Below are 27,661 nucleotides of genomic sequence, written 5' to 3' on the forward strand. Positions count from 1 at the left end.
ATATAATATATAAAATATCCAAAATAAGGTATTTATTATAATATTTAGTAGATGAAGCAAATTTCTATTCTAATTCCATCTCTTTAGTTATGTTCATAAAAATAAAAGAAAGTGCATAAAAATCCGCAATCTAATTATAACTCACGGATCTACTTGTATTGCAGTTTTAAGTATCAAATGGTATATTTTGTATTAATACTATATCGTTACATTCAGATTTGCTTTCTATCCCAGTGTCGACGACATTTCCATCAAATCTTCTCTGAAGGGATGGAAGTAAATTTAACGAGGCTGGTAACAAAGATCTCGTTTATTCGACAACCAGTCGCGTTCGTACAGCACGCGAGCGGGAGCGCAGGACGAAATCTACAAAATCGTATGTTCGTATACAACTGGCACCAAGTTGCCTCGTTAAATCCTCGGCAGCTGCTCCTTCGTGATACGCAACGGTTGGCCTGAAATATTTACCGAATACGCAACAGCAAACTGCACCCGGGATAAATTTATTACGGCTAATATTCCCTCGATGCGCTCTTACCTCCCTTCCAAGCAATAAAACATCGTCAAATAGAAAAAATATGCTGAATTATTGTCTTAATGCACGCATAATATCACCGTTCGTGCGAGTTTCGCCGTTCGTGAAGTAAAGGATGCTCGAGGATTTATGAGGCACGGGCGCGATCAAATATAAAATCGTTTCAAAAGATAAAATATACATTTTGCACGGCACACGCCATCGATTAAAATGCCAGTCGCGTAGATACGCGACAAACAGTATTTGGTCTTTTCAATTTTATAATTTCATCGCTTTATAATATCGTAATCTTTATGAAAAGGCGATTGATCGAGCATCAACGAAGACGAGATGCACATGAGATGCAGTAATCTATAAAACGCTTGTAACAAAGTAAACAACAGTCTTACAGCAACAATTCCACGAACATTACCACCACCACACGTCAATGAGAAAAGAAGTAGAATATAATACATCGTACGACGTTTTGTCCTATCTTATAATAATAATTATATAATAACTGCGTCATATCGTGTGTTCATGTAAAATTCTCGAACTTGAATCGGGCTACTTTCTCATGATGCAGAGTTAAACATCGATGTATTAACGTATCAATCCACTAGGAATTATAATATATTCATACTGTCCCACTCGATCCACCTTAAAAAGATAACTGCAATGCTAGAAAAACATCGAGATATAATTCCTATTGGATACCGGCTTACACTCACAAATGTTAAAAACGATATAAACTAGGCGCATGAATTTCTAAACTCCTTGAATCGAAGCATAATACTTAAGGCATTTGCTTGTGATTTAAAATTTCGTTTATGAAGTGTCACCGTTCCTTTTTCGCGATCGAGATAATAAAAAACTTAGACTCCCGTTAACGTCGAGGAATCGTTTGAAAAATAGCTTATACACGGATCGAAGGTAAAGTCTGCGAGGTGTGAAAAACAAGAGGAAAAGTACGATTGATGGAACAGTGGCGAGTTTGCCTCATTCACCGACTGAAATTCTTCTTGCCGACCTCTCTGTAATCTTCGCTTCACGTTCGATTCCTTGTTTCCTATACCGTGGAGTAATCCTCGATCAGGTTCTCACCGAAGTGAGTTATCACGTAATCGTGGTAATACATCATTATGCAAAGTGGTTGTCCGATAATGAGACTCGCCCACACTGTGATATTGCCCCATCTGGCGCCGCAATGCTTCTGCACCTTCTTACTTATCAGTGATAATGGTATCTGGAAAATCAATTAAAAAAGTTTCTTCATCGAGGGTGGCAGACTGCAAATTAATATTAATCCTTCGACAGTTGGATCGCTTCCGAGAAGATGATTCTTCCGCGGGAAACTTTCGAGCGACTGAGATAGCTGATATCGTGTCGGAGGATTTCTTTGGTTCTTTGTGTGACTGGATGTTTGACGAAGGAATTGGTTGATTAAAATTTCTTTCAACTCTTTCGGTACAGTACAGCTCGGATCAGGAGAGTGCCTATTGGCTGAACGTGGATGAACGTTTCAAAGTTTTAAGCCTGCGAAGATCGCGATCCTAGAAATTCCCGCTGCAGTGTATCTGAGAAATGCAGTGAGTTTAATAATATGCACTTCAGTGACAATGTTTAATGCAGTGGTGTAATGTTTCCTCTTTTATATAAAAAGAATGTGAAAAATGAACTAATAAAGTAACTAAGTTTGTAATAATCCTTTTTAAATACAGTGACCAGAATCCTTCTTTGATGCGCGTATATCTGTATAACGATCGTTATAAATAATACTAGTATGTTTGGGATATATTTTGTCATAATCTCAGAAATATAGAAATGTCGATGTCATTCTAAGAAATTTGCACTATCAAAGTCTAATCGGGAGCGACAGACACGTAGAAATGTCATATGTAACATAAAGCACTTCGTTATTAATAAACTTGACAACGCGTCTATAGAAAAATATTTGTAAAAAGGTTTCTTATGTAACTGACAGATTTCTCGCGACTTCTGTAGAGTTAATAATAAATTCTCAAAGCTACTCGGCAGCTATTCTTCATTTTCTTATTTAAATATATGAGGACAAAATTCCCGAAGCTAGCGAGTGCACCAGCGATGGGTGATTATAGTCTCCCACCGTGCCGAAAAGATTGAACATCGGCTCCATAGACATAATTTAGATCGTGAGTCGAATATTATACGAGTAAATTTTACCTGTCCCATCATTCCCAAGAACGCCCACGTTTTGAACGTCTTCAACGGCACGCTGACGAGGTACTCGTGGAAGAAGGCGCTGATGAAGAACACGATGACGGACGCGGTCGTTTTCCCATAGCCGATCTCGATGATGGGAATGTACAAGTGCCTGGAACCAAAATAATCGCGCAAAAACGTTTCAAGCTTGGCCACGATTAAACGGAGGAAAATTACGCGGCCGTTTAATAGAAAGGATCGAGGCGTTCTCTGGCTCGTTTCCCTCGACGATTCTCTGTGCAGCGAAAATACCCGAGAGAGCGTCTCCTCGGCGTGTAGTCGCCCCTATTACAATGTTGTACCGCAAAATAGCGCGCGCAAGCGTTAAAAAAAGGACGAGAGAGGCGAAGGAGAACGAGGATGTAGATAAGGAGCGTGGCGTTTAAGGATCAGCGTGGGCGGAATCGTCTCGAAAAATTAAAGCAATGGCTGTGCAAGTTTGTCGGAATAGCGACACTGTGGTATGTGTCGGTTCACAGAATGGGGGAGGGGAACGACACGAGTCACCGAGAGACAGGAAGAGATCGTTAGCCGGCTTGGTTATCAGTAGCAGTGCATTGGAATGAAGAAAGCTGCAAGACGGCGAGGGAAGAGGAAAAAAATGACGCAAAGAAAAGAGCCGGCGTACAAGAGCGAGAGAAACGGAAGGAAGGAAGGAAGGAAATTCAAAGGTGGGAAGCTGTCGTCGTGGACGGTTTCGTCGCCGCGATGAAGAGATGTCTTTCCTTAAAGGTCCACTCTCCTTGTTGCTCCACGAAATAGCGGCCCCTTTTCTTCTTTCTGTTTCGTTTTTACCATTCCTCCTTCAATCTCGGTCTTTCTCCTTCTCTCCACTTCCCTTGCTCGTGATTCTCGTCGTTCATGGAAAAGACGCTTCGAAATATCTTCCAGTTATAGAGGCATTATAAGTGCCGCGGGGAATAAACAGCCTTAAGTGCGCGCACCACGATGCGTATCGGCTTTTCCCATTACAAACCTGAAAAGACGTCGTCTTCGTCGACAGTCGTCCTTCCCCCTTTCCGCCGTCTGCGACCGTCTACGTCCTCTCCCTGTACCCATCCTCCTCCGTGCAGCTTTTCCATTTTCACCTCTCGCGCCCATTCCCCTCCCCGCCCTTCGCTCGCTTTTCTACCACTCGTTGCCGCCGCGGTCGCATGGCTGCGTGCCAGTTGCAGCTCGCAATTGCAGCTGCATATCTCGGCCCAGACAGAGAAGAAAAAAAAGAGGGAAGAAGGAAGAGAAGAACGCGGAGAAGAGTTGGGAGCACAGGTGCAGTTCGAAGAACGTCGAGGGACGGGAATGAAATTCGAGTCTTGGGAACGTCGCCGATTCCGACGTTTCCGAACAGCGAAATAGATCTTTGTTTTTGCCCGGTTTAATTATATAGAATTCAGTTAATTGCAACTTAATAAGATTCCTTCCAGATTAATCTACCTCGGACCGAGGCGTTCACAGGCCTGGAACATTAACTGCGTCGCGTATCTGTCGAAACTCGGCCGTTTTACTCGATCTTCATGCACAGGCGTGCACCTCCTCTCCTCTGAGAGTTATACCTTTAGACAGTAAAGAATTATTGTTTTCTCGTGTATCGTTTCTCACGAGATCCCTTCGATCCTCGGATTTCCAACCCTTCCACGTACACGACACCGTTCGTCTCCCGCGGCCCCGCAATAACAACTTTTCCACGGCTACCTTTTTCGAGGATTTAAACTTTCCGCGGAGCTACTTTCGAAGTAAAAGCGGCCGTCGTCACCGCGATGGCGCGAGTTGTTAGCGGCACGTGCACCGGCAAAACCGGTGGAAAAGTGGAAGGCCCTATATGGAAAGTTTCTCGCAACTTTGCTGATTGTATTGAGCAAGCGATGCATAATCCAATGGAACGATGACGGGTAAGACGTATGGGAATAAAAAGTGCCAACAGGGCGTAAGCTCGCGCTTATCTGACAGTGTACTCTGAACAAGATTTATCCAGAAGTTCTTGGAAAATCGTAAATACTAAGTTTGAACTTGACGATAGGTGACTGGAAAAAAAAAGGATATTCAACCTTCGAACAATCGTCAGAGTACCAAAACGTGATTCCATATCGAAAACGTATGAAATCACGTACTACAAAATTCTATATACTGGGATTTGAATATCACGCCTAATTGTTCTCGATTGAAATTAGTTTTTGACGTGTACAGATGTGAATATTTCATTTGTTACACAACGATTCAACTACCCTGTAACAGTCGTGTATGATTCGGGCCAAATGGAAATAGCAATGGTTTAAAATGGAAACTAATTTAAAGTGACATCGATGGTCGGTGTTACGCGCGTAAACGCGGCTACGAATTAATTTTCCGAAATGAACGTTAAAACAGAAGATTTCGACGCGCACAGATCTGCAGGTAGTTCCATTTTGCGGCAGAATAGTTTTCAAACAGCAGCCGCCGTCCGACACCCTTTCCAGTTACACAGACATTAAAAGTACTACTTAGAGTGGCAGCGGTTATATATATAGAAGGGTGTAGAGAAAAGGTGGGAGTGTACGGTAGAAGCTAAAACAATTAGCCGCAGAGCAGTTTCCACAGGGGTTGAAAGAGGCGGCGGTCCGAGGGATGGTGTACAGGTTACGGGGGAAAGTCTCTGATTCGCGGAAATTTCTCTTCCTATTCGGAGACCAGACAGGTCCCGGGTTCTCGCGAAAAATGTAATTAAATATTCCTTAAAGCAGGACACACTCGTTAACGAAGTTTAGCCGCTTAGGCGAAAAGAAGCTCGATCAAAAGTACGACTCGCGGCTGGATATTGTTTTCTTTCTTTTACCTCTCCTCGCCGATCTACCTTTATGTATCACGCCTCGCTCCTACCATTTACACCGTCTACTGCGGAACTATTCGCCAGGAAAGCTAAGTTTCATAATTTCTGCGCGCTCAAGCTCGAAATGACAATTTGCAAAGCTATTTGAAGTACTGTAACGCGTTCGATTAAACGCGACATCTTCTTCTGAATCTTAATGCAAGTTTGATCATACTATCGATTTTACTAGAAATAACTCGAAGTAGCTATCTTTTGACTCGAAGCTAAATTATATCTCTATACTATATCGTTAATCGTAAAAATCTGCAAATTACTATAGCCCGTATTTGCAACGTTACACTAACTTCAAGTTTTACCAAATCTATACTTTTCAGCGAAATAACACGATTAACTGTCACGAAACAATACAAGATTCAACATCTTAAAACCTCAAAATTGTAGGTATGCTAGCAGCCTGCTGCGAGATAGAATCAAAATGGTGTAATCTAGCCTAGGCTATCGCTTAAACGTAAACGGTGGCTCCATTTCGAATCGTAGCAATCTACGATCTAACCTTTTATACCGGTATTTTTCGATCGAACCAAATAGGGTGTGCGCAGGATCGTTTACTCGACCAAACGGTGGCTGGTCGTCGCACGATCGAAATCCAACGTATTGTGGCGCCCGGAACATCGTATCAGCGATACTTACCGCACGGCCCACCGATGTACAGGCATATTCCATGTCCTCCAGAAGGTGTCGATGTTATCCGCGTTCCACCAGTCGCAGTAGAAATTTCGATCAGCAAAATGTAACAGTTCACCCATCAGATTGAGGAGCGAATGGAACATCAAGTAGAAGAAGCACAGCCAGACCAGATGGTTCGGTATCTACAAAAACGCACGAAAACAAATATACGTTCATACGCGTGGTTAAAAAAGAGCATTTGGGATTATAACGAGAGTCGTATGTCAGAAGGGTGAACATTTATTCGGAGAACGGGTGCAAATGGAAGTCACTTTCATCTTCTCTATTACCGGCGGTGAAATGTTTTTCACGCGATGTATCGTTTGGCGCGCGTTGATCTTTGTTAGATCGCAAATGTACAACATGCGAGGACCAGATAGCCGACAGCGACGCCAGCCAATATTTTATTTCCCTTTGTTTCGTATCTTCGTCCGGGGGCGGCTCGTTAATCCAATGCAAATTCGCGTCTCTCGATATTCCATTCCCGTAGCCTTAGGCGACAGTGCAATTTCGTGTAATTCTTAACCAGTGTTAGCGCACACTCGCCGAGTACAGAAACTGACTGGGAAGAGTAACGACGCGATGGGAGGAAGAAAATATGATAGCCGCCGAGGCGTAACTACTAAAGGAACATCGATAGCTGTTTCGCGTTGCAGAATATTTGAAATAACCTGCTAATGACGAGACAAAGAATTAACAGGGGGCGGTACGAAAAAAAGAGAAGGATCGGCCGCGTTATTCACATTGGACTCCAGGGCGAGAGGTAATTCCACGCTCGAGTCAGCGCGTCTTGTTAAGTCTTCTTGTTGCCGAGTCTTTGGCAGCGAATTTCCGAAAAATTGCGACGAAATAATATCACCGGGAGAGTGCAATCGCTGCACAGAATCGCAGAGAAGAACACAGAGGAAGGTAAAAGGCAATCGTGTCTGCAGCGAGATCAGACGGATTCTTCCGGCGTAACCATCTTCCTTTCCGGCTTGCCCCACTCGGTCCAACGAAGAATTTTGAAGTTATTTCGTTTCGAATGTCTTCTCTAATTCCCCCTGAAGCACCCTCGCTGCTTCCGTTGGCCCTTTACGCGCTCCAAAGGACTTAATAATGTTGCCGAGCACAAAGGTCAAGTCTGTTCTGCCGGCAGGCATTCGTGGCACTTTTATGAAAAGAGAGGGAGAGCACATCTTTCTTCGCAGAAGATAGGATCTCCTCTGTCTTTCCTCATTTCATCACTCCTTTTTACCACCATCACCATCACCACACCGCTATTGCGCCTCTCTTCCCTCATGGGTAAAACTTCGCAAAAACTTACCTCCTCTTTTAATTTCGTTTACCTCGGGTATGACGTCGGTTAAAAGAGTAGAAAGGGGTAGAGCACGAAATCACCCACAGGAGTGGGCGGGATAAAACCTTGTTGAACCGTTTGAGACACGCCAATGATACCACAAAGGAAAAAGTGGTCGGGAGAACTTTGAGTCTCGGCTTCCTGGCCAGCGGCTATTTCAAGAACGATACGGCTTCTACCGTGGCCCCAAGTTTCCATCAAGGAGGAAAAATCTTGGCGGGTGATATGTGACGCGGCAGAGCGAGAGACCCGCGGGAATTTGAATTTTCTCGGTTCGTTTGGTCGGCTCGTGGCAACTAAGTTTTCCTATTAAGCCCGCTCTTTTCAACGAACTGCTCCCAGTTACGTTACATTGTTATACTTCACTCTTCTTCTTTTTTATTCTCGAGAACCCACGAAAAATTATTTCCTGCTTCGGCGAAGCTGTTTTAATCTATTTAAAGATTTAAACCTTTCTTTCCTCTTGATAAACGTTGTTTTAATACATCAGGGACAAGACGAGGACCATGCAGTTACAGGAGTCTAAATTTCACAACTCGTGCCAACTTATATAGAAGATATAACAAGTGTTTAATAAAAGATCGAATCACTATTACGCGAAGCTTGCTGTGCTCAAATAGATCCAGTCCTTTAACCAAACAGAACGAACGTGCTTACGTTTCGTATCAAATGTTAGTCTACCGAAGATTGTATCGTTATTAAAGCAATATTTTTTCAAGAGATCGTCCTTGTGGCTCAAAGAGCGGAATGGAAGATCGATTCCTGATGGGAAATCGTATCGTGCTCGTCGGAGAAGAAATAATGACAAGGTTAAAAAGGATCGGGCAATTTCTCCGTCATCTCGACGAGACGTCTATAAAGTTTGCTCAATTTTTCTTCCGTTCCTGATTGTTATTCTTATATCCCGTTCTTCATACGATAACAGCTACTCCCGTTATATTACATAGCCGCGTAGACCTTGCCGCTGCAGTAAATAGTACGTGACATGCTCCCACGAGGGCAATGATGAGCAGACAGAAAACGAAAAGCGAGAAGAAGAACAAAAAAAAAGAAATGAGAGTACGAAGCTGAAACGTGGTAAAGATTCCGAGGAAAATGGAAAGAGTATCGATTAACAATTCAAGAATTTTCAAAATGTATACGTTATTAGAGTTACAAAATGTAGGATTAAGATACGACAAAAATAGTCAAAAATATTGCGAATAGTATAATGAACGACGATAAATCTTTCCAAAGAATTAGCAATCAGCGCAAGTCGGATACATAAACGATTACGACGATCGTTGATCGCACTTATCCGCCACTTTTACCCGATCGGTTAACGATACCACCCATCACGATCGTGACTATATTACGTTCAACCATGAGTAAGTACATATCGGAAATTCAATGGACCCTTCTCTGGTCGTAGTTCCGAATCCAATATGCCTACATTATTGATAGAAATCGATCGATCGTTCGTTCCGTATATATACATAAAGTACACATTAGAGTCTAACGCAGGAGAAACTGCAATGAGGACGGGACACGATCTGCACATGGTCGACACCGAATAAAAGAGCAAAAGGAGAGTGTCTGTGTATCCCATGGTCTTCCCCTCCCCTCCTTTCACCTGGTACTTCGTCTTTTTCGTCAGAGGGGCTGTCGCGCGTCAAAGAGATTCCGAAACGAGCGACGAGTGGACGGGGCGAAGGATCGCGCTCGTATAAAGTACATCGATCTAAGGAAACGACCTCGTTGGCAACGGACTGCAGGAAAATTGCGTTTCCCCATTACGACGAGATTAAAGTCTCGTCCTACATTGCAGTACCGAAACCACCTCCTCTTCGCGACCATCTCTATACACACCGATTCATCCCCTTGGTCGAACATTGCCACCCTCTGTTTTCCAAGTTCAGCCGAGGTTCGTATATAAGAACCGCAATTAACCGACGACGATCATGGTCAGTGGTCTGTGCGAACAGCCTCGCAGTTATTTGCGGTGTAAACGAAAATAAGGATTCGCTCGATCCTGTATCAGGCTCGTGTATCCCGGAGGTGGTCTCCTCTTTCTCTGGAGGGCTTCTTTTCTTCTGCAGACCCTCCGTTGTCGCAGATTTCGCTCCTTCGATCGGCAAACAATTATTTTTCCCGTTTCAAACTTCTTCCACTCTCTTTCTCTCTCTCTCTCTCTGTCTCTCTCTTTCTCGCTTCGCTCTCAGCATGATACGGCGGAGGTAGAAAACAAAAGGGGACAAAAGAGGCGCTTCAAGAATGAGCAATCCTTCTCGTGGCGTGACTTATGAGATTGGAAGAGGAGTTTTCGTTGCGTTCGCCCCGAGGAACCTTCGACCGAACCACTTATATCTTCCAGTTAAAGCTTGTGTCGATATCGCTCTTGGAGAAGGTTATTACTAGTCGACTCGATCCTCTGCTCTTCGATTTTTCCCAGTAATCCCCTTTTTCAAAATTATTTGATCGCGTGATCGAGCTTTTTTCCTGCAGAGAAATCGAATAATCCTCGAAGGTGAAGAGAAAGAGGGAAAGAGAGAGAGGGGGGAGAGAGAGAGAGAGAGAGAGATTTTTCCGCAAAACGTCAGACCCGCTAGACTGTTGTTTACACGTCGAGCCGCAGACGTCGATAATTAATGACGCGATGGGTCCAATTAACTGGCACCCGGCAAAAATTTGTTAGCAAAGCTCAGCCATGCGTGACTTTTCGGCTGGCGTGTTTTAATCGCAAACAACCAACAACACGACTATTATACACGCTCCAGGAGGACATTCGCGGTAGTCGCTTTGGGACCAAGTCATATAATTGAATTCGGTTCACCGAGTCCGGTTCACTGATCGAAACACTACGGCTGGCTAGCTTCGATCTGGAGCATTCGGACTAACGAGAGAATAACGAGCACGGGTAACGACGATCGAATGGAATCGGGCTGACGATCTCGATGGACGCCATGGCAGATTGCCTCCAACACAACAGCGAAGACGCGAGTAAAATATACAGGGTGATTCTTGGCAAACAGCCGATTGTCTTCGATGAGCGAAGCTATGCCATTTTGGCGAACGCTGTGTGGTAAACAATGCAGAATATTTGTTAAATGTCTGTGATAAACTGCATTGGTAGCCTTTTACAGAGACAAGCGAACTTTTATCCAGTTGAACAAACTTCTTTCGATTCGTCGACCAGGCTGGGTAGATTTAAGAAAGACCGAAGTAGTGGAAACGACGAATTTAAAAGTTCCATCGGAACCCCAAATTTTTATATCTCCTTAGATCGATGAAACTGAATGTTAAGGACACGTTTTCTAGAATTTTAGAAAGCATCGATCGATATGGAAAGATTTTTGTTGCGATCTGTATAATTTAAAATCCTGAAGTACGCAGTGAAAAGAAAGATTCCATCAGGAATCTCCGAGATTCGAAGGGAACAACATCAATCATTTCGTAAGAGTCATGCTGTACACATTGTACGATTTCATTCGCGAGTGCTTGTTCAAATTTCCTCGCTCTCAAACGAGAGAACATACATATTCTTCTTCGCGTGCCAATCGATCCTTTGTTTGGCGAGCGTTGGCTCGTCGTTCGATTAATATATCAACTACAAACGAATATCGCATAAAAAGGCGAATATTTCGAAAATGCACGGCTCTTTCCAACACGTTGACCGATATTAAACATTTCAATTGTCAGGCATATTAGTTATACGTGACGAGGCTGTCACAGAAACACCGGTACGGACCATAAATTTACATTTACGGTTTTCCCGCGCTCGCGGGGCTAAAAATCCTTCGTCCATTATCGACGACAGGGGTTGCTTATTTGCACGACACTTGTTTCTAGCCGAACATGGCTTTCACGTTAATACAGGAAAATGTTGTGGACGGGGTCAACTCGAAAATCCATTTTTCTGATTACCCTTCCATTAATGTGACCCCCAATCCCCCATTTTCACCCGACATCGCCGCCGGCTTTTCGTACGCGAATAACAGCGTTCCGCGATATCACATTATACAGAATTAATCTAATGGTTTTTATCGTTGATGATGGACGCGTTGTTCCTTTGATACGCCAGTCCCGACGCGTATTTTACGCATCGTGTGACCCCTTTCAACATGCTACACGAGACTGTGTACTGTTATCGCTGTAAACCCGAAGTGAAAATTTTAATTAACGCATTGAAAGCGCGGTCCAAGGGAGGTGGGCGGGGTGGGAGGTAGAGTATCGGATCGTGGCTTTAATGGTATCCGCAAATGTTACGTGTCAAATTATGAAGCTGTGTTTTCCGAGTTTACGTCGCCGGTTATGGGATAACGCGGCTATTTCCCCTCGCCATTCGAAACTCGATAAAATCCATACACGTAGAACTACGCGGGTTAAAGCTCCCAAGCCCTTTGCAAATGAACGACGCCCAGGAGATATCACAAACTATTCGTATTTCGCGATCGCTGTTTCTGGTGTCACGCAGCAACACCGCCACCAAAGTGAAACAATCGGGTGGGGAGGAATACCCAAGTAAAATGAAGATGCGAGAGAAGCTTCATGAAATTACCTTGGTACGCGTTTTAAAGGCAACGAAAGTACTCCGAATACGAGATGGCGGACGTGGCCTCCCGCTGTTATATGTTTTCGTCGACGACGCGCTCGGAGCTTCTCCACTGCTTTCGGAACACCGGCCAGGAAATACGAAGTTCGTAAGAGAATTATACGTATACGTGCCGCATCGGAGTTACATTGCCTTCCACTTCCGGAATCGACGAAGCAACTTCCCCCGCGGAGGAAAACGTCGCCCCCGGCACGACAGAGGAAAGAATATCTTATTAAGAGGGGGAATAGCTCTCCCTTCGAGCGGTTGCCTCGAGTTGCTGGCTCGATTATCGATGGCAAAGGCAGCACGAGTTACAGGAAAACTCCGTTACCCGGCAGTCTCTACGACTTCTGCGAGCGTATAATTCACGCGGAGACGACGACGCGAAGGTGCACGGCCGGCTGTACATAGGACGAAAGTTGAATCATGAATTCGTACTTTCTGCCGAAAGTTTCACAAGCGAGTGCATTGAAACGGTTGTAGCCATGTTTCGCCAAATCGAAACTGAAACGTTCTCGCCGTGTCTATCCGCGCCAGAGGTTTGCAACGACGCACTGTATTAAGTGGTATACTTATCGACGACACGGTTCCCGGTCCTCGACGTTACGAGATCGCACATCGCTTTCACTGTTCCAGCGAGGACCGACGAGTTCGCGAACAGTAAAGGAGATTGAATTCGCAAATATTGCTCCGAGGCTTTCCGCCTAAAAGCGGATGGCGACGGGATGGCAAACGATTCTAGGAGGATCTCGCGGAGAACACAGGTGCAATAATGTTTCGCACAGGCGTCGGTATAAGTTCGTACGTTGCTGAGAGAAAATACGCGCCACGAGTCTGGCTGGAAACAGGAAACGTTCATTTGAGGCAGGTTTAGTAATTCTAACGAGAGAACGTGGTTTCCACGTTTACTATTTTTCGAGGAATTCTTATCGCGAACCGATGAAATACAGTCGGAGGCAAAAATAAGCGGACAGTAGCGAAAATAGGTATCGATGAAGTTTCGTCAAATACGATTTGTTTGCACAAAATTAATTTCAATTATTTACTAGATTATTTATGTGCTACAAGTATATATAATAAATAAAACTTAAACATACAACACTAGTAATAGTTGGATTAAACTTCATTGATGCATACGTATGCTTACAGTCCACTTCTGTCTTCGATTGCATTTTAAAAACAAATGACTTGTGCTCGTTGTTGGCATTTCATAAAAAAAAAAAAAAAAAAAAAAAATTTAGATTTCTCACATTAAAAGATACGAATTCTCGTAGATTTAATCACGCTTCGATGATGCAAGCGCTTAAGTGTTTCTGGTCCACAGCACGCGCCTACTTTGTTTTCAACTGAATTGGATTATACTCACGGCCAGTTTCAGCAAACGCTCGGAAGCCTTCGCCACGTCCATATTCTGGAAAATAAACGAAGTTCGATCATTAATACAAAGGAAGTCACGTGAGCGCTAAATAAGGGAAAATAAATAAACTAAAAGGCCGAAATTGGGAGCTGCAGGGACGGGGACGGGGGTTGGGTGAAAGAATGGTACGAAACGAAAGTTCCTAATTGGATTCAAACCTGCGGAATATGTAGCGGAATTCGCCCAGTACGCTCAGAAATTTTTGCACAATGATCGCGATGAACAGTAGTGGCTCGTAATTAAAATTAGCTCGAAATAATTAGCTGGCGTGGAATTCTTGCAAATTCAGTGATGTAAGCACAATTGCATGGAATTTGAAAATATTTTGAGATGTTTAAAGATTCTTCGGCCATGTCGATATTTGGCCGGTACAAGAATATTTGCTACAGTTACAAGAAAAATTAAATTATATCACAATATACTATATACGATGGTATTTTTTTGTTTGAAAGAATAGTATTTTTTGAAAATAAATTCCGAGTATATCTTCGGCAAGCGTGCGAAATACATAGGTGCAGATACGTAGATGCAGTTGTGTAACTATTAATATTTATATTTATTCATTGCGGTAGAAACAATGGAAATATATCCTCGAAATTTATCATACTTCGCGTTATATTCGTTGTATATTTTCCAATGAAAATATAATGCTACCAATGTTTCCTCCCTGCGATCCGCGTCATGTAGCAAGGTATCGTAATTATACGTGATAAAGAAAAACGTTCCTGTAAAAAACTCTGAAATACCATTCCACGTTTAAAGAATCCACTTTATACACAATACTCTACAACCCCTGAATCTCTTTTATTTAACACGAATCGCTAACCATTTTTCTTTTTGAAAAGACAGTGGTAGTTCTTAACATCATATCGGAGCGAAAGCTAAAAAAGTTGAAAATGGAGGTTCAGATACTACGTCAGAATTTAAAAACTGCCATTTAAAGGAATGGAGGCAACAATACTCGGTTTATAAAGGGTATGCAAATGTACATCAATTGAAATGGCGACTGATAAACCAAATGGAGAGTACGAAGTTCCATAGATTAACAGCGTTCGGTAACTGGGCGCAATGAGTACTTGTGGTCGCTGGAAAGTATCCTCTTATTCCCCCACACTCGAAAACGTCGAAGGAGCTTTCCAGCAATGGAATTGATATTTCGTGCGGTGTACTAATTGAATACAGGGGAAGGAAACTACCCTTCCGGCGTTCTGCTTAAGTGGCGGTTTGTCGAGGTCTCTCCGAATGGCACAACACGAGAACTCACGGTGCTTATATACCCAGGCTTACAAATAAATACCTAAAGAGCCTCCTGTCGATTTCAACACGCCATTTGTATGCACACATACACTCAGGCTTACGTAAATACAGAAATACAGCGGGTGTATTCGTGACCATGTAATCTTTAGACTTTTACGGAGGATAAAAATCGCCGAGAAAGAAAAGGAATGGAAAAATGTAGGAGTGGGAAAAAACAGAACAACGATTCGTGGAATAAAATTTCGTTCGAATGAAGAATGTGCAAAGTTTCGGGGAAATATGAAATTATGCGTGTGCAATTTGAATGTAATTCGATTCCGTTTCGGAGACGGCAATTTCGCCAACGTTTCGCAGATTAAAACGAAACTATGTATAATTATATGCATCGTGGGATTCGTAATTACAGTGCTTGATGCATGTTCGTTATAAACCCGGAATATAATATTCTAATTTGAGGGGACCCGCGCGGTCTGGGAACGCTCGAACTGGCTAACGAGATGTTCCATGAATTCGGGCTTAAATAATCGTTTTGATCGGACCGATAAAAATTTCGCAAAGAAGATAATTGACGTTTCGTGAGCGGATATCAAGATTCGTGGATGAATATAATTAACGGAAAAAGTGTGAAAGCTCTTTCGATTGTTCTATTCTACGAATCTGACGAACGATAAGGAAGCGATGAGTTAAGCATCGCGTTGAATCGTTTAATCGTAAACCTGCCAAATTTTCACGGAGTTTAAATACTGTCACAAATACAGAATAAATCGACTTTTGCTCGTTAATGGAGGATTAAATTAAAAAATAATATATTTATACCAAAGTGATGTAAAATATATACCACCCTTTTATAAAATTAAAAATACTAGATAAACATTTGTTGTTTACAAACAAATAAACAATCTGTTGTTGTAAACAAATAAACAATTGTTCAACAAACTATTGATCTGTTCATGTTGGTCTTTTATAATGAGAACCGTCGTCAATGAAACACCGAATGAACATTCAATTTTATCGAAAAGAAACAGAATATTATAAATATAAATTTGTCGAAGTTTCTGAGTAGTATTCCAACGGAAGTAATTAAGTTTACAGGTATATATGTTTACAGGTTTATATGTAGCGTGAGTAAAGTCAATGGCAAAACAAAATCTTGTTTAACAAAGTTCTTGTAACTTTGATAAGACATCGCTGATTAAAAGTATAACAATTTTCCTCAAAATCTTCCTTTTTCATTAGTACTACATTCTAGGAAAAGTAATACCTTTGACATTCACTTTTTAACTCACTCTGAGACTGTAACAGGGCATCGCGTTTCTCGAGAAAATTAAGTACGCGTTATAAAGCTTCATGCTAATGTCACTTCAGTTAGAAACCCTTTGACCCTAAAAGCGATCAAAGGTCCGAAAGGAACTGCTTTATCTTCCCTCTGTGTTTGTAAAAAATGGTGTCACTGTTCGATGACGCGTGGCCCGTCCAAGAAACGAAAAAGGACTTGTTGAACTTCGCCGAAAAACCGACGGTATCTTGAACGATCGCGTTTCTATTTCCAGTTGAAAGGATGCTTGGTTGGCTCGAGAGGTTTCCCGAATGAATGGTACAGCTTGAGTCGCGTTCACCGCGTGCACAGAAGGGGAAAGTGGAGAGGCGTTCGAAGCGAAAATAAAAAGAGAATGTATCGTATCTTTTCGTATCCTCCTATTTCTTCTCTTTCTTTGTCGCGTGAGATGGTGTGCCATGTGGATCGATCGTCTCTGACCGAGTCAAAGGCCAGAAACCTTGGGGTGGAAAGGGTTATAATAAGCCGTCTCGGACGGAAACGCCAACGGTCTCTAGCTACTAAAGTAGTCGTAACTCGAGCCCACGAACGGTGTTGTCTACACCACTGAAACTGAATACTAGCTTTCACTAGAATGAAACGCGACGAATACTTTTCGTCTCGCGAGGGTCCTATAAGCGTCTTCTCAGACTCGGTAGGAAAGAGACAGAGAGAAAGGGAGAGAGAGAGAGAAGGAGGGAGAGAGAAACAGAAACGAAAGAAGGGACGAGTAGCAAAAAGAAGGAATGAGAAACGGTTGGAAGAAGCCATTCCTTCCTACTCGCACTAGGACAGCTCCGCCGTGGAAGCTTGCGCGATATCGTTTCAATTAGCGATCAGAGATTTACGACTTTGCATCCACGAACACCTTCTTGTCGCGCTACCACGATTATTCTCGAGATACTGACGATTCACTAGCCCCGAATTGAATTCCGAGCGAGTCAACAATGGCTGAGCAATCGAGGGAATCGTTGCTATACACAGAGTGTTTATGTGTGCGTTTTATCTTCCCTTCATCTCGTTCCGTCACTCGCGGCAGAAAAATTAGGAGTAATTTCGAGAGAAGGGTCGCGGCACATCCGATGTTAGCTCGAGCAAACGACGTGGAAGAACACACACACACACAATCTCTCTCTCGCTCTCTCTCTCTCTCTCTCTCTCTCTTCTCTCCATCTCTTGTTATTTTTCGTCGAATCAATTCTCCTAGCTCTTGTCATTTATTAAATGTCATAACGGACGCAACGGTACCATTCAGCGATGACGTTAGTTCTCTACAAAGCGGAGGGAAGATCGACGGTGGAGATACGTTTTTGAGCAACCGTGAAACTACGTTCCGTAATTGAATTCCCATCACAGTGTAAACGAAAGTAATAGTTCTTCCCGTTTCCCGTCTGTCAGCTGTACGCCGCTGTTATCACGAACAAGCCGAAAGAATTAAGGTCTTCTCGATACGTTTCCCGTCTCGGCTGCTCTCGAGTTGACGTTTGGTTACGGTTCGATACGTATAACCCTCGATACTCGATGTCCAATGCTGAAAGGAATATTCATGGAAGTTCGTTAACGATCGAGTGAACAGAACCTCAATTTCCGGTTGAAGATATCAGGAAACAGCGTCAAGTCGACAAAATAGAATAGTCTGGTTTCTTGCCCGTGTCACGGGCGAAATTATTAAGGATACCGTTTCATTTGCAATAATCACGGCTATCAACCGAACATGGACGATCGGCTTTTCAACTACCACGAGCTGAGATATTTTTACCTGTCGTATTTTATCTTCCGTCATCTCCAGTCACTGTTGGTCGTTTTACCTCTTAGATGGAACCGGACAAATATCCGACAGACTGAAAATTCCTTTCAAACGACAATGTTTAGCAGGAATACTCAAGCTCAAAGCCGACACGAGGAGGAAAAAGAAGAAGAATGAGTGAATGGGTGAAAATAAAAATATTGGAAGTCGTCGATGTACAGAAAAGTCGGACACGATTTTTTTCCTTTCTCAACTGCTCGTTGACGTGCGTGCAGTCACGGCCTCCGAAGAAGATTGCATACCACGGCGAGTAAAAAAGAAGGCGAGAGAGAGATAAAGAGAGAGAAAGAGAGAGAGAGAGAGAGAGAAAGGAGGCAGTTTACGACCATTCATGATGGGAAATCGATACGATATTTCATCCGTTTTGTCGTCAACGGCCTCGAAAGTGCGAACAACCAAGCTGCAGAACCTGCACCCACTGACTCACCATCCTTTGTGCACTCTCCAGCACCCTCGAAAATCCTTTAAACGTTCATCCCTTTAAGCAGTAGCACGTCGTCGAGCCGATAAGGTGACGTTCGATGCGACCACGCCGTCACCGTTGCTCTAGAGTGTGAAGTCATTCGTGTGCAGGGATGTGCGCCGTGAAAGATAGGCGAAACGTACAACCGGCTATTTACACGTCACGGCAAACAGAAAATATTCAATGACCTATAAGATGAATGGCCTCTTGCTGGTAGCGCTATTAACCATCAATGTTATGTATGCGCGTCAGACTGAAAAATCTTATCACCCTGCAGAATATCGTTTCACATAGTGAAATTCCTATTTACCTTTAGTACAAATTATACCTAGAGTACAAATTATACGACATCGATGACTCGCGTGACCCGCAGATGATTTTAATCGCCAATGACATGAATCACCTCTATGGCACAACACGAACCCTAATGACGTTTGAGATTGATAAGTTGGTAGCCCGGTGGCGCGAAGTTACTGAGTGAAATCCTTTAGAAAAAATTATCCTTGTCAACCTGTAAACGTTCAAATAATTAATTATCCGGCTATGTTAACCATATAGAGAACCAAACAGTGGCTATGTCTGATTAAGATTAAGTTACGACGTATGTACGTGCGATCTTTCGTCTATAACAGGCACGTGATTCTATCCAGGTGTAATTAATAATATTATTCTCACTAGATACGGATAAATAGCCATTAATACCTGAATGAACGAGAAGTTTGTTAACAGAAGTTCGTTTGACAGTTGTGCTCGTGTTAATTAGTAATACTAAGTTCGATGATGTTCCTGATAGTTGAGGTAGGGTGACTTTAACTTCGGTTTCGATACTGTTTTGCACTCTACGTTCAGTGGCTCGTCAACGAAGCTACTAAAGGAGAAGTAAATTAATGTACACTGTTAATTAAAAAGAACACGCTTTAATGAAATTTCTTGTAATTAAAAAGTGGGAAATGTAAATGTATCAATAGCGAAGTTGCATGCAAATTGTATACGTAATCATGTGCAATTAACAATTGCAATTGTAATAGCAGATCATTTTATTGGAGTTTGAAACCAAAAGAGAAAACTGGCAATTTTTTATTGTAACTTATAGTTGAAGCATACATATAGATCTGGGGGAGGATCAGAACAAAAAGATCCCAAGATGGATGGGATCAATGTAAGAAAAGTAGAAGCGTGCAGACTATTTCTTAGAAAGTGTGACTCGACAGAACTGCTCGAGAAATTTCAGTTACTACGAAAACGTGGTATATATATATACATATATAGTATTGAGAATATGGTACAATAAAATATACTGGAGTGATATACATAGTAATCTTAAAAAGAAAACTCCAATATCCTTTGAGATAAAAATATTCTCAAATGCAACGACGATATGAGATCTATGTTTATAAACAATGATAAATTCGACAATACTCTCGACATAATTTCGAGTAAACTTCGAGAATATTCCAACTCTAGTGACGCATAATGTTTTCGTTTTCCTCGAATACTGAGCAAGCCTTAAACGGTAGCATGCCCTTAAACAACTAGAACCGGACACTTGGAACACAGAACTTGGTAACAACAGGAGTCGCCCTTAGGCCAAGACAGCCAGTCAAAACTTGGGTACCGCTGATTAGATAGTTCCCGCTAGTTCCTTGTCCCGCCGGTGCTTTTCGAGCAGTTCTCTTCCTGCTCACCTATTCTCCGACGGATTATTAAACGTTTCCATAGCATCGAATCCAGTAGATCGACGTAAGCACCGGCGTTCAAGAAGAGATTCCGCGTCGATCCCGAACAAGCCGAGCTCCATCGGTACACGATTTTCAATCGAGGACAAATTGCTTCTGGTAAATTGTTCGAGATTCCCTGTAACTGTAAGATTCCAAATCCTACGGTAAAGAAGATGGTGTCGAAGAAATAGAAATAGAAATAGAAACGGTTAAATCTTGACGTAACAATAGAACTAACCAGAGATATTGTTCTCGGTCTCGTTTTTCTCCTAGCCTATAAAGGAATCTTGAAACTGACGACATCGATCGAACTCAAGTAATTACCGTGCAAGGTGCACGAGAGTTAATTCCGGGGTGGCAAGCTCTTTCTCTATCCATTTCCACGTCGTCCGCCTCGTCATTTTCTCTATCTTCGATCGCAACGCCGGTCCCCACCCTTTTTCAACATTTTCTCTCCCTTTCTCGTTCAGTATGGCCACCTCGACTGCCTTTCTAGCCGACAAATTGGATTCGATAATTGCGAATCACGATGGCAGAGACGACAGTCACGTCGTTGATCGTTGCCGGCCAGCTGGCAGGGGGAAATGTCTCCGTCTTTCGACCTACTTCGCGATGGTCTATCACTGTCGCGTGAAGCTTGACACCGAGGGGCATCGAGAAGAAATCGATTTCGTGGATATTGCTTTCCTCTGCGAGCGGGCGCCAATGAATCGCGGCTATCCACGGGAATTGATAACTGCGCCCGCTGCTCATCACATTGTAATTACGCCCCGTCTCTCTTCGCCTTCCGTTTTTACTTCGCGACGACACGCCCCGCGCACCCTCCAAAGCTGCCGCGAGACTGGACTGGCTACTCATTATCTGGATATTATCTTTTGTTGCGCAGACAAAGCGAATAAAAGAGTATATTAACCGGAAGTTTCAGTTTTTTACTCTCGAGAAGTAGCATATTAGATTTTCCGAAGAGTGTTTCCCTAAGTACCTTCCACTATGATAATATTTCAATTTTGGAACTCATAAAAAATGTACGACATCGTGAATACGCTTCTCTTAGCCAGTACCATTAATTATGAAAGAAAATACGAGTAGCTGGAAACTTCTTGAATAGTTTTATAACATTCTACAGAGAAGAAGGTAATAAAAGTGGAGTGTGGTGGTTGTCAATGAAGTGTACAGTGAAAAGCGTCGTTAAGCGGTACGGAGAAACATTAAGAACAACTCTGGAATAATTGTGTTTGTGACATTCTAAATTTTAACATCTGACCATACACGAACGTATCTACTAATTCCTGTTATCAATTCCATTTGCGTGAAACTCTTGATCTTTCTCGCGGGAAAGAAAAATGTGCATACACGTGACGAACCATTCGAAACAAAGAAATCACCAAAATTTCCAACGTTTTAGGATGGTAGCGCATTGGTAACAGCCGACTACATTATACGGCCATCTATGGATATAGCTGGTAAACCGCGGATGTCCGGCGCGGATCAGCCGTGGTTAAAACTGTCCGCGTAAAAGGATCCATTTAAATCCACGAACTGGGCGAACACACGCGGGAAATTTCTGCCACCGATGCACACTGGCAGCGGAGCTATTCATCTCCTCGTTAACGAACAATCAAAACCGCAGCCTGGTTGAATTTTTTCAATTAATGTCACAGAATTAAACGAATAAACGTCAAATTGTTGATCACCCCCGGTACTTCACTAACCGTGAAACGAACTGGAACGTCTGCGATTTAACCGTTAACCAAAGGTAAAGAGTTACGTGGTGAAAAAGGGTAGAAAGGAATAAAAGATGAAAAGAAGGGACGAACAAATTAAAATGAAGCAAAAAGGTAAAGGAGGAAAAAAATTAGTGAAAAATGGTGGCAACGTCAGTACGTTGTTTGCCGGTTCTTCGTATTGTTTCCACGGCAATTGCTGCTCGCGCAACGCTAATTTCACGTGCTGGCAAAATTGCCGTCGACTCATTACGCGCACGAGATCGCCGTTGTCTTTATCGCGGTGGCTGTTTCGTGTCGGACCAATGCTAGGTGAAAAATAATTTTGCGACATTACAGTCTCTCACCCCTTTTCGAGTTAACACGCCCGCGGTTTACCGTGCCATATGAAAGCGACGTAACTCTTCTCTTTCGACTTTTTGACAACGCAACGTTGCGATTTGGCGGCTGTAAATAACAGATACGCCGAGATACGCCGCGATTCGATAACGAATAACGAGGCAACGAGTAAATCGACCAATCGACGAGAATGAACGAGTTTAATTGCCAGCTCACGATCTCAAGTTCCGTTCTTGTCCCTGCCATCGACGAAATTTACACCGAAAATACACCACACCATTACACAGATCGACTGAATTATCAAACAGAATTGCCCATCAATGTCGTTGTTCATTTAACTTTATCATTTTCCCTGGACGGACGTTATTTTCCTGCGCCATTGTATCGCCAATAATAGAAGATACAATCGTATTCTCCAAGTTGCATTCCGTCCAAATTGTCCAACTAGCTTATCCGCCATATTTACAGCTTCAGCCTGATTACAGTCGACTGTGGCGAGATACATCGGCGAAACACGTACAATTCTTGGTAGATTTTTGCGAGAGCCGGGCCTCACGACCATGTTTCCTAACAAATGATCCAGCCTGTCAAATATAACTGGAAAAAGAGGAGCGAAGAGGCCGCTTAACAGCCTGACGAGATAAAAACTGATGGGTCGTCAGGGCCATTATTGTGCGGTGTGCGTAGAAACATGTCATTACCCAGGGGTGCATGGGGATTTTCTGTGAGGAACGGGCGTGCGAGAGGCTGGATAGAACAGGTTGGGGTCGGTCGACCATATATTTGTGCGTATCGTAGCTAGCAGTCTGGGAATTACAAGAAAGATTGATCGTACCTATTTGCTGAAACCAAATTACACTTCTGTTCATCCACTCTCACTATCTTAGGAGCCATTTTGCTTCCAATGGCTAGTCTCCTAGATCTTATTTACGACCGTTCGTATAAATAATTAGCCACCTTAATAACGTTCGCGATACACGTCGATATATCGAACGATAGATTATTATTTATTTCGAGTAAAGAATAAAAGGGATAAACGCGTGATGCATAGCGCCGCGATACTAGTACCGTGGTACTGGTTCAACGAGTACGAAAGTAAAACGGATAAGGAAAATGGAAAATTGTTTTCTATGATGTACGATGTTCTAGAGGGCCGTTTCTCCAGGCGTAATGAGATTTTTCCATCGCGCCGTTGTACAGAGGATTTAACGGGCTATATGAAAGACTAAATGAAACACTTACGCTGAAAGGGACTAGCGAATTCTTCACACACGGGATCATCCATTGCTGGAACAGCGACATGACTACTTGCAAGCCGACCACCACCTCCAAGATTCGTTTAATTAGAAATCTGCACAGATAAGTAAAACGTGAATTACGTAATTACAGACTCGTTCAACGCGGACGTAGTAAAACAAAAATATTGTCCCTTGTTTAAATATACTATTTCGCTTCGGAGAAAATGTACCGAGAGTTTCTAGTCCTGTAAAAGCATGACCCATTTCCACCGTACGTTAGTCAAACAGAGTCAGCCACGTCTTTTTAGTCTACGTCACGACTTTTCTGCAAATAATACATTAGCCACGTTGGTTACATTTCTCTTATCATGCACACTCCGTGTACGTCGAAAATTCGCCACGCTCGCCGAGAAAATCCAAAAATATGACTCGACAAGAGGGAATCACGCGATATGACGTTTCTTTTCCCCGTCGCAATTCGTCCCTGGGATTTTCGTGGGCCAACAACTGCCGGTGGCAAGAAACGTCGGCCAGCCACAGACTTCTCTTTCGCCGATGCATTCCATCCGACCGAATCGGCAGCGGCGGCGGCGGCGGCGGCGGCGGCGGCGGCGGCGGCGGCTGTATGCATCGTCGAAATACGTCCGTACAGACGGAGGAAAGTGTTCCACGAAAATCTCCGGGATTCCGGATACAATCGGAAGTACGAACCCGGAAGCACGAAAAGGAATACATCACCTTGCCTCCGGGCGAGTCCATCCAAACGTACCCTCTCTCTATTTTCCCAACAATAGCCCACTTAAATCTAATTTCGCGAACATTTCCGCTCGCCAACTTTGCCTTCTTCCCTTTCGTTTCTCTCTTCCAAAAGGAAGTGTGCACCACCGAAACCGAGGAAGAAGGGAAACTTTTTCGGCAAGTGACGTGCAAACCTGGCCAAGATCTACCACTCTTACGTAGAAAAATGTGTACGCTGCGGAGATTAGAACGAAAAGCAACTTCAGCTGCGCAATTTTCTCGTAAACTGCAGTTAAAAAATTTAGTGATTTTAACAACTTAACCGAACATACCTTTTTCAGAGCGATCGATGTCGATTATTTAAGATGACTAAGTAAAAAGTAGTTTCTTAAAAGCAGGATACTGGAACAGGTTTTACTTATTTTAAAACTAAATCTATATTTTCAAAAATAGAATATGCGAAGAGAGAAAAAAGGCAATATTGGGCTGTTCTATGATGGATGTTTTATAGAACGTATATTCCAGGCGTAGAATATCCAATGATACCAGAGGTTCTAAAATATACCTCGAGTTTCTCTTCTCTTTGTTTTAAAAATCTTTCCGACAATTTCACCGTGCACGGAAAACTAAAACGTTCGAATATTTCCTAAAATGTATTGATCAAACGGTTTATAAAAAGAAAAAAAAAATTCGACCTCTCGCTATTTACCTTTTCCGAATCCTTTGTGTTCTGGGGAAATTCAGTTCGTAGCAGAGGGTAGGCGCCAGGATGTAGTAGTAAAGATCACGGAGATTCAAGTTGTCCGGATATTGCACCAAGACCATGCCGTCTACTTTGTGCTTCGAGTCGTCGGCCAGGTCGCCGTTTTGCTTCGCGATGGAAGCTGCAACAACGAATCGTATCCGCGTTAGACTAAAGGGAGAAAAAACAGATTACAGCGATGAATCACACGCCACGGCTGGCAAGCAACAGGAATTTCGCGAACCCTTGGACAGCCTCTCGTGCTTGCAACCGGGCCAAAACCGGAGAAAAGCAAAAATCGACTAAATAAAAGGAAGGAAAGAAGAGAGGAAGAGAGAAAGAAAAGGAAAAAAGAAGAAAGTGAAAGCTTCAACGGGGAATTTGATGAAAAGGTACCCGGGAAGTTAGTTGCTCCGCCGTGCAGTGCTCGAGAATCATTCCGTGCATCCCCAAGGACCGGGAAGAGCCGGTGTAGTTTAATCTTTCCAAGAAAAACCAGCGAGTATTTAAACTTCGATCCCTCGTGCGACGTAAGTTCAAATTGCTACGCGACTGTTACGGTAGTCATCGTTATTACACGATTTCAATATGAAGGCGGTGGAACACGTTAAAGCGTGGTAGTGTATACCACGACAAAATTTCGCCAGGATCGGCGGAAAGTTTTTCCTCGTTGGTTGACTCGAAACGCGACCGATTCTCATCTATGCGCCTAATCCCCTGCCAGCACGAATAGCTAACTGATAGAATCCCCTCATTTATCCAAATCCAACGGATAATCCAATCTGGAATTCAAATAAGCTCAGTTACGCGCCGGCTGTTACCCGGAAAGGGCCGTGGAACCGAGCGATCGGTCCGATTCGAGTCGTTGCGACACGCTCAACGTCCAAAACGCTGTTTGCAACCGGGAGGAAATCGACGTGACTGCCGCGAGTACCATCGTGCCGACGAGAGACGTTCGGAACGACGCCTAGCGACGTTCCATGGGCCTCGAGCCCTCGCCTCGGGTAATAAGTGCCCAAGAATTCGTCCAAATTAAATTCCTCCTGCCTCTTTTTCGTTCGTCTCACTTCCGTTTTTCTGCTCCGTTCTTGTCCCCTCTTTCTCGCTCTTATTCCACTGATCTCATAGCTGCTTCATTTATTCTCCGTCATGTTTTTTTCCCAGCACGGTGGCTGGCTGCTTGGTACTCAATACCGAACAGCACGGAATTCCTTGTTTCGTCTGGTCGTTGTTCGAGTTAATACGATGCCGCGCGATGATCAACCGATGTGCGCGATAAACCGTGAGATATCGCGAGGATTCCATGCGAGCAATGCCATTGCAGAGATGCGATTGGAATTTTTAATACACGATCCTCGTGCCCGGTGCGATTGCTCCATCGTCGAAATTTGTTGATTGATTCGCAATAGGTGTTCCAATGAGTGAGAAATATATTAATCGAATTGAATCGCTATAACCGACCTCTTTGTCAAAATATCGAAGGACTGTTCGATCGCTTTGCTGACCAATATCGAATGTAATAACCAGAAGGAGTCGAAAAGTGTCGTTAAAGTCTCGGGAACTTTCGGAATTTATTACGGTCGATAACCGGTTTCTATGCGATACTTTGTTCCTCTAATTACCATACGAATCAGCGTGCAATAATTCGCGGGAACAACCACGTCGGAAAGTGGCTGGCAACTGTGACCCGGGTATTTTCGAAAGAAAATGTTCTACAAACGACGTCCATGGATTGGAAACCGTCCGTTGGCTAATGAATCACGAACGTTTCGAGGATCCGCCTGAAAACACCTTCAGTTTATCGGGCAAATAAATTTCTAGAATTAGATCTCCATGTCGTCGGGAAATTGTGGCCAACTGGTATCGAGACAGCCGGGGTCTGTTAGGCTCGGTTCGCACTGTTCCAGGAAATTTACGGGTTCGCCGGATTGCCTTGTCGAAGATTGCAGCCAATCCTATCGGTCGGAAGCTTCGTCTCTTGTACCGCTCAAGCTTAATTTGTGAGATTTCTCGTTCGCTGTGCGATCCTTCCGTTCGATCGTTCGCCTTCCTTTTCCCTTTGTCGCTTTCTTCGACAACTTGCTGCTGGCTCTTTCACAGTTCCAACCGGTTCTATTTTATCATGTCATGAGTTACAATGTATCATAGATCGGCAGTACTCAAACAATGATATTATTGAGATATGTATAATTTTGCGTGCTAGATTAGATTGGCCGTGAAGTAGTGACACACGTATGTGAATATGAGTGTGTGGAAGTATGTGTGTGCGCGGCGTCTCAAAAAACAGATGAATGTAACTGTTCCGTTGGCAGTGTGATATAGAAGATGGTGAGACAAAGAGAGTACTGAAACGCGTGCAAATGTCGATATCGACGAAGATCCTGGAAATTATTTATTAAATAAATCTAAAACTATTTGAATATGAATTCTAAGTGTGACCTTAGTGTTCCTTTACTTTTATTTCGGTAATTAGGATCCACAATTCTCAACAGATATGCGTAAGCAATCGACACGCGATTAATTCTATAAAAATTTTATCGTTCAAGGACTCATTTTCAACGTAATCGCGTGTAATTGTTGAAACTCTGAATAACTATTCTAAGTAACTGACCTCTACCGAAATCTTTTAATTTTGGATGAAAATATCGAATGCTCCGGATATAGATTTGGGCATTAGAACTCTTGTTACTTTAGGAACTTGTATCGA

The 27,661-nt window shown here is 43.1% G+C and overlaps 1 protein-coding gene across 1 annotated transcript in view; it reads right to left on the reverse strand.

The window, feature by feature from the left end:
- Positions 1-295: 295 nt before the first annotated feature.
- Positions 296-27,661, reverse strand: part of LOC126872440 (diacylglycerol O-acyltransferase 1) — a 98,396-nt gene continuing 71,030 nt past the window's right edge. Inside the window, exons 8-13 of the mRNA XM_050632396.1 lie at positions 24,922-25,096; positions 23,479-23,587; positions 13,563-13,607; positions 6,249-6,427; positions 2,717-2,867; positions 296-1,760 (exon numbers count right to left, since the gene is read on the reverse strand). Of these exons, the coding sequence (XP_050488353.1) occupies positions 1,584-1,760; positions 2,717-2,867; positions 6,249-6,427; positions 13,563-13,607; positions 23,479-23,587; positions 24,922-25,096 (836 nt within the window). The 3' untranslated portion in view covers positions 296-1,583. The remainder of the gene's footprint in view (positions 1,761-2,716; positions 2,868-6,248; positions 6,428-13,562; positions 13,608-23,478; positions 23,588-24,921; positions 25,097-27,661) is intronic.

This window comes from Bombus huntii, chromosome 13 (genome assembly GCF_024542735.1).
Source record: "Bombus huntii isolate Logan2020A chromosome 13, iyBomHunt1.1, whole genome shotgun sequence".
NCBI classification, from domain to species: domain Eukaryota; kingdom Metazoa; phylum Arthropoda; class Insecta; order Hymenoptera; family Apidae; genus Bombus; species Bombus huntii.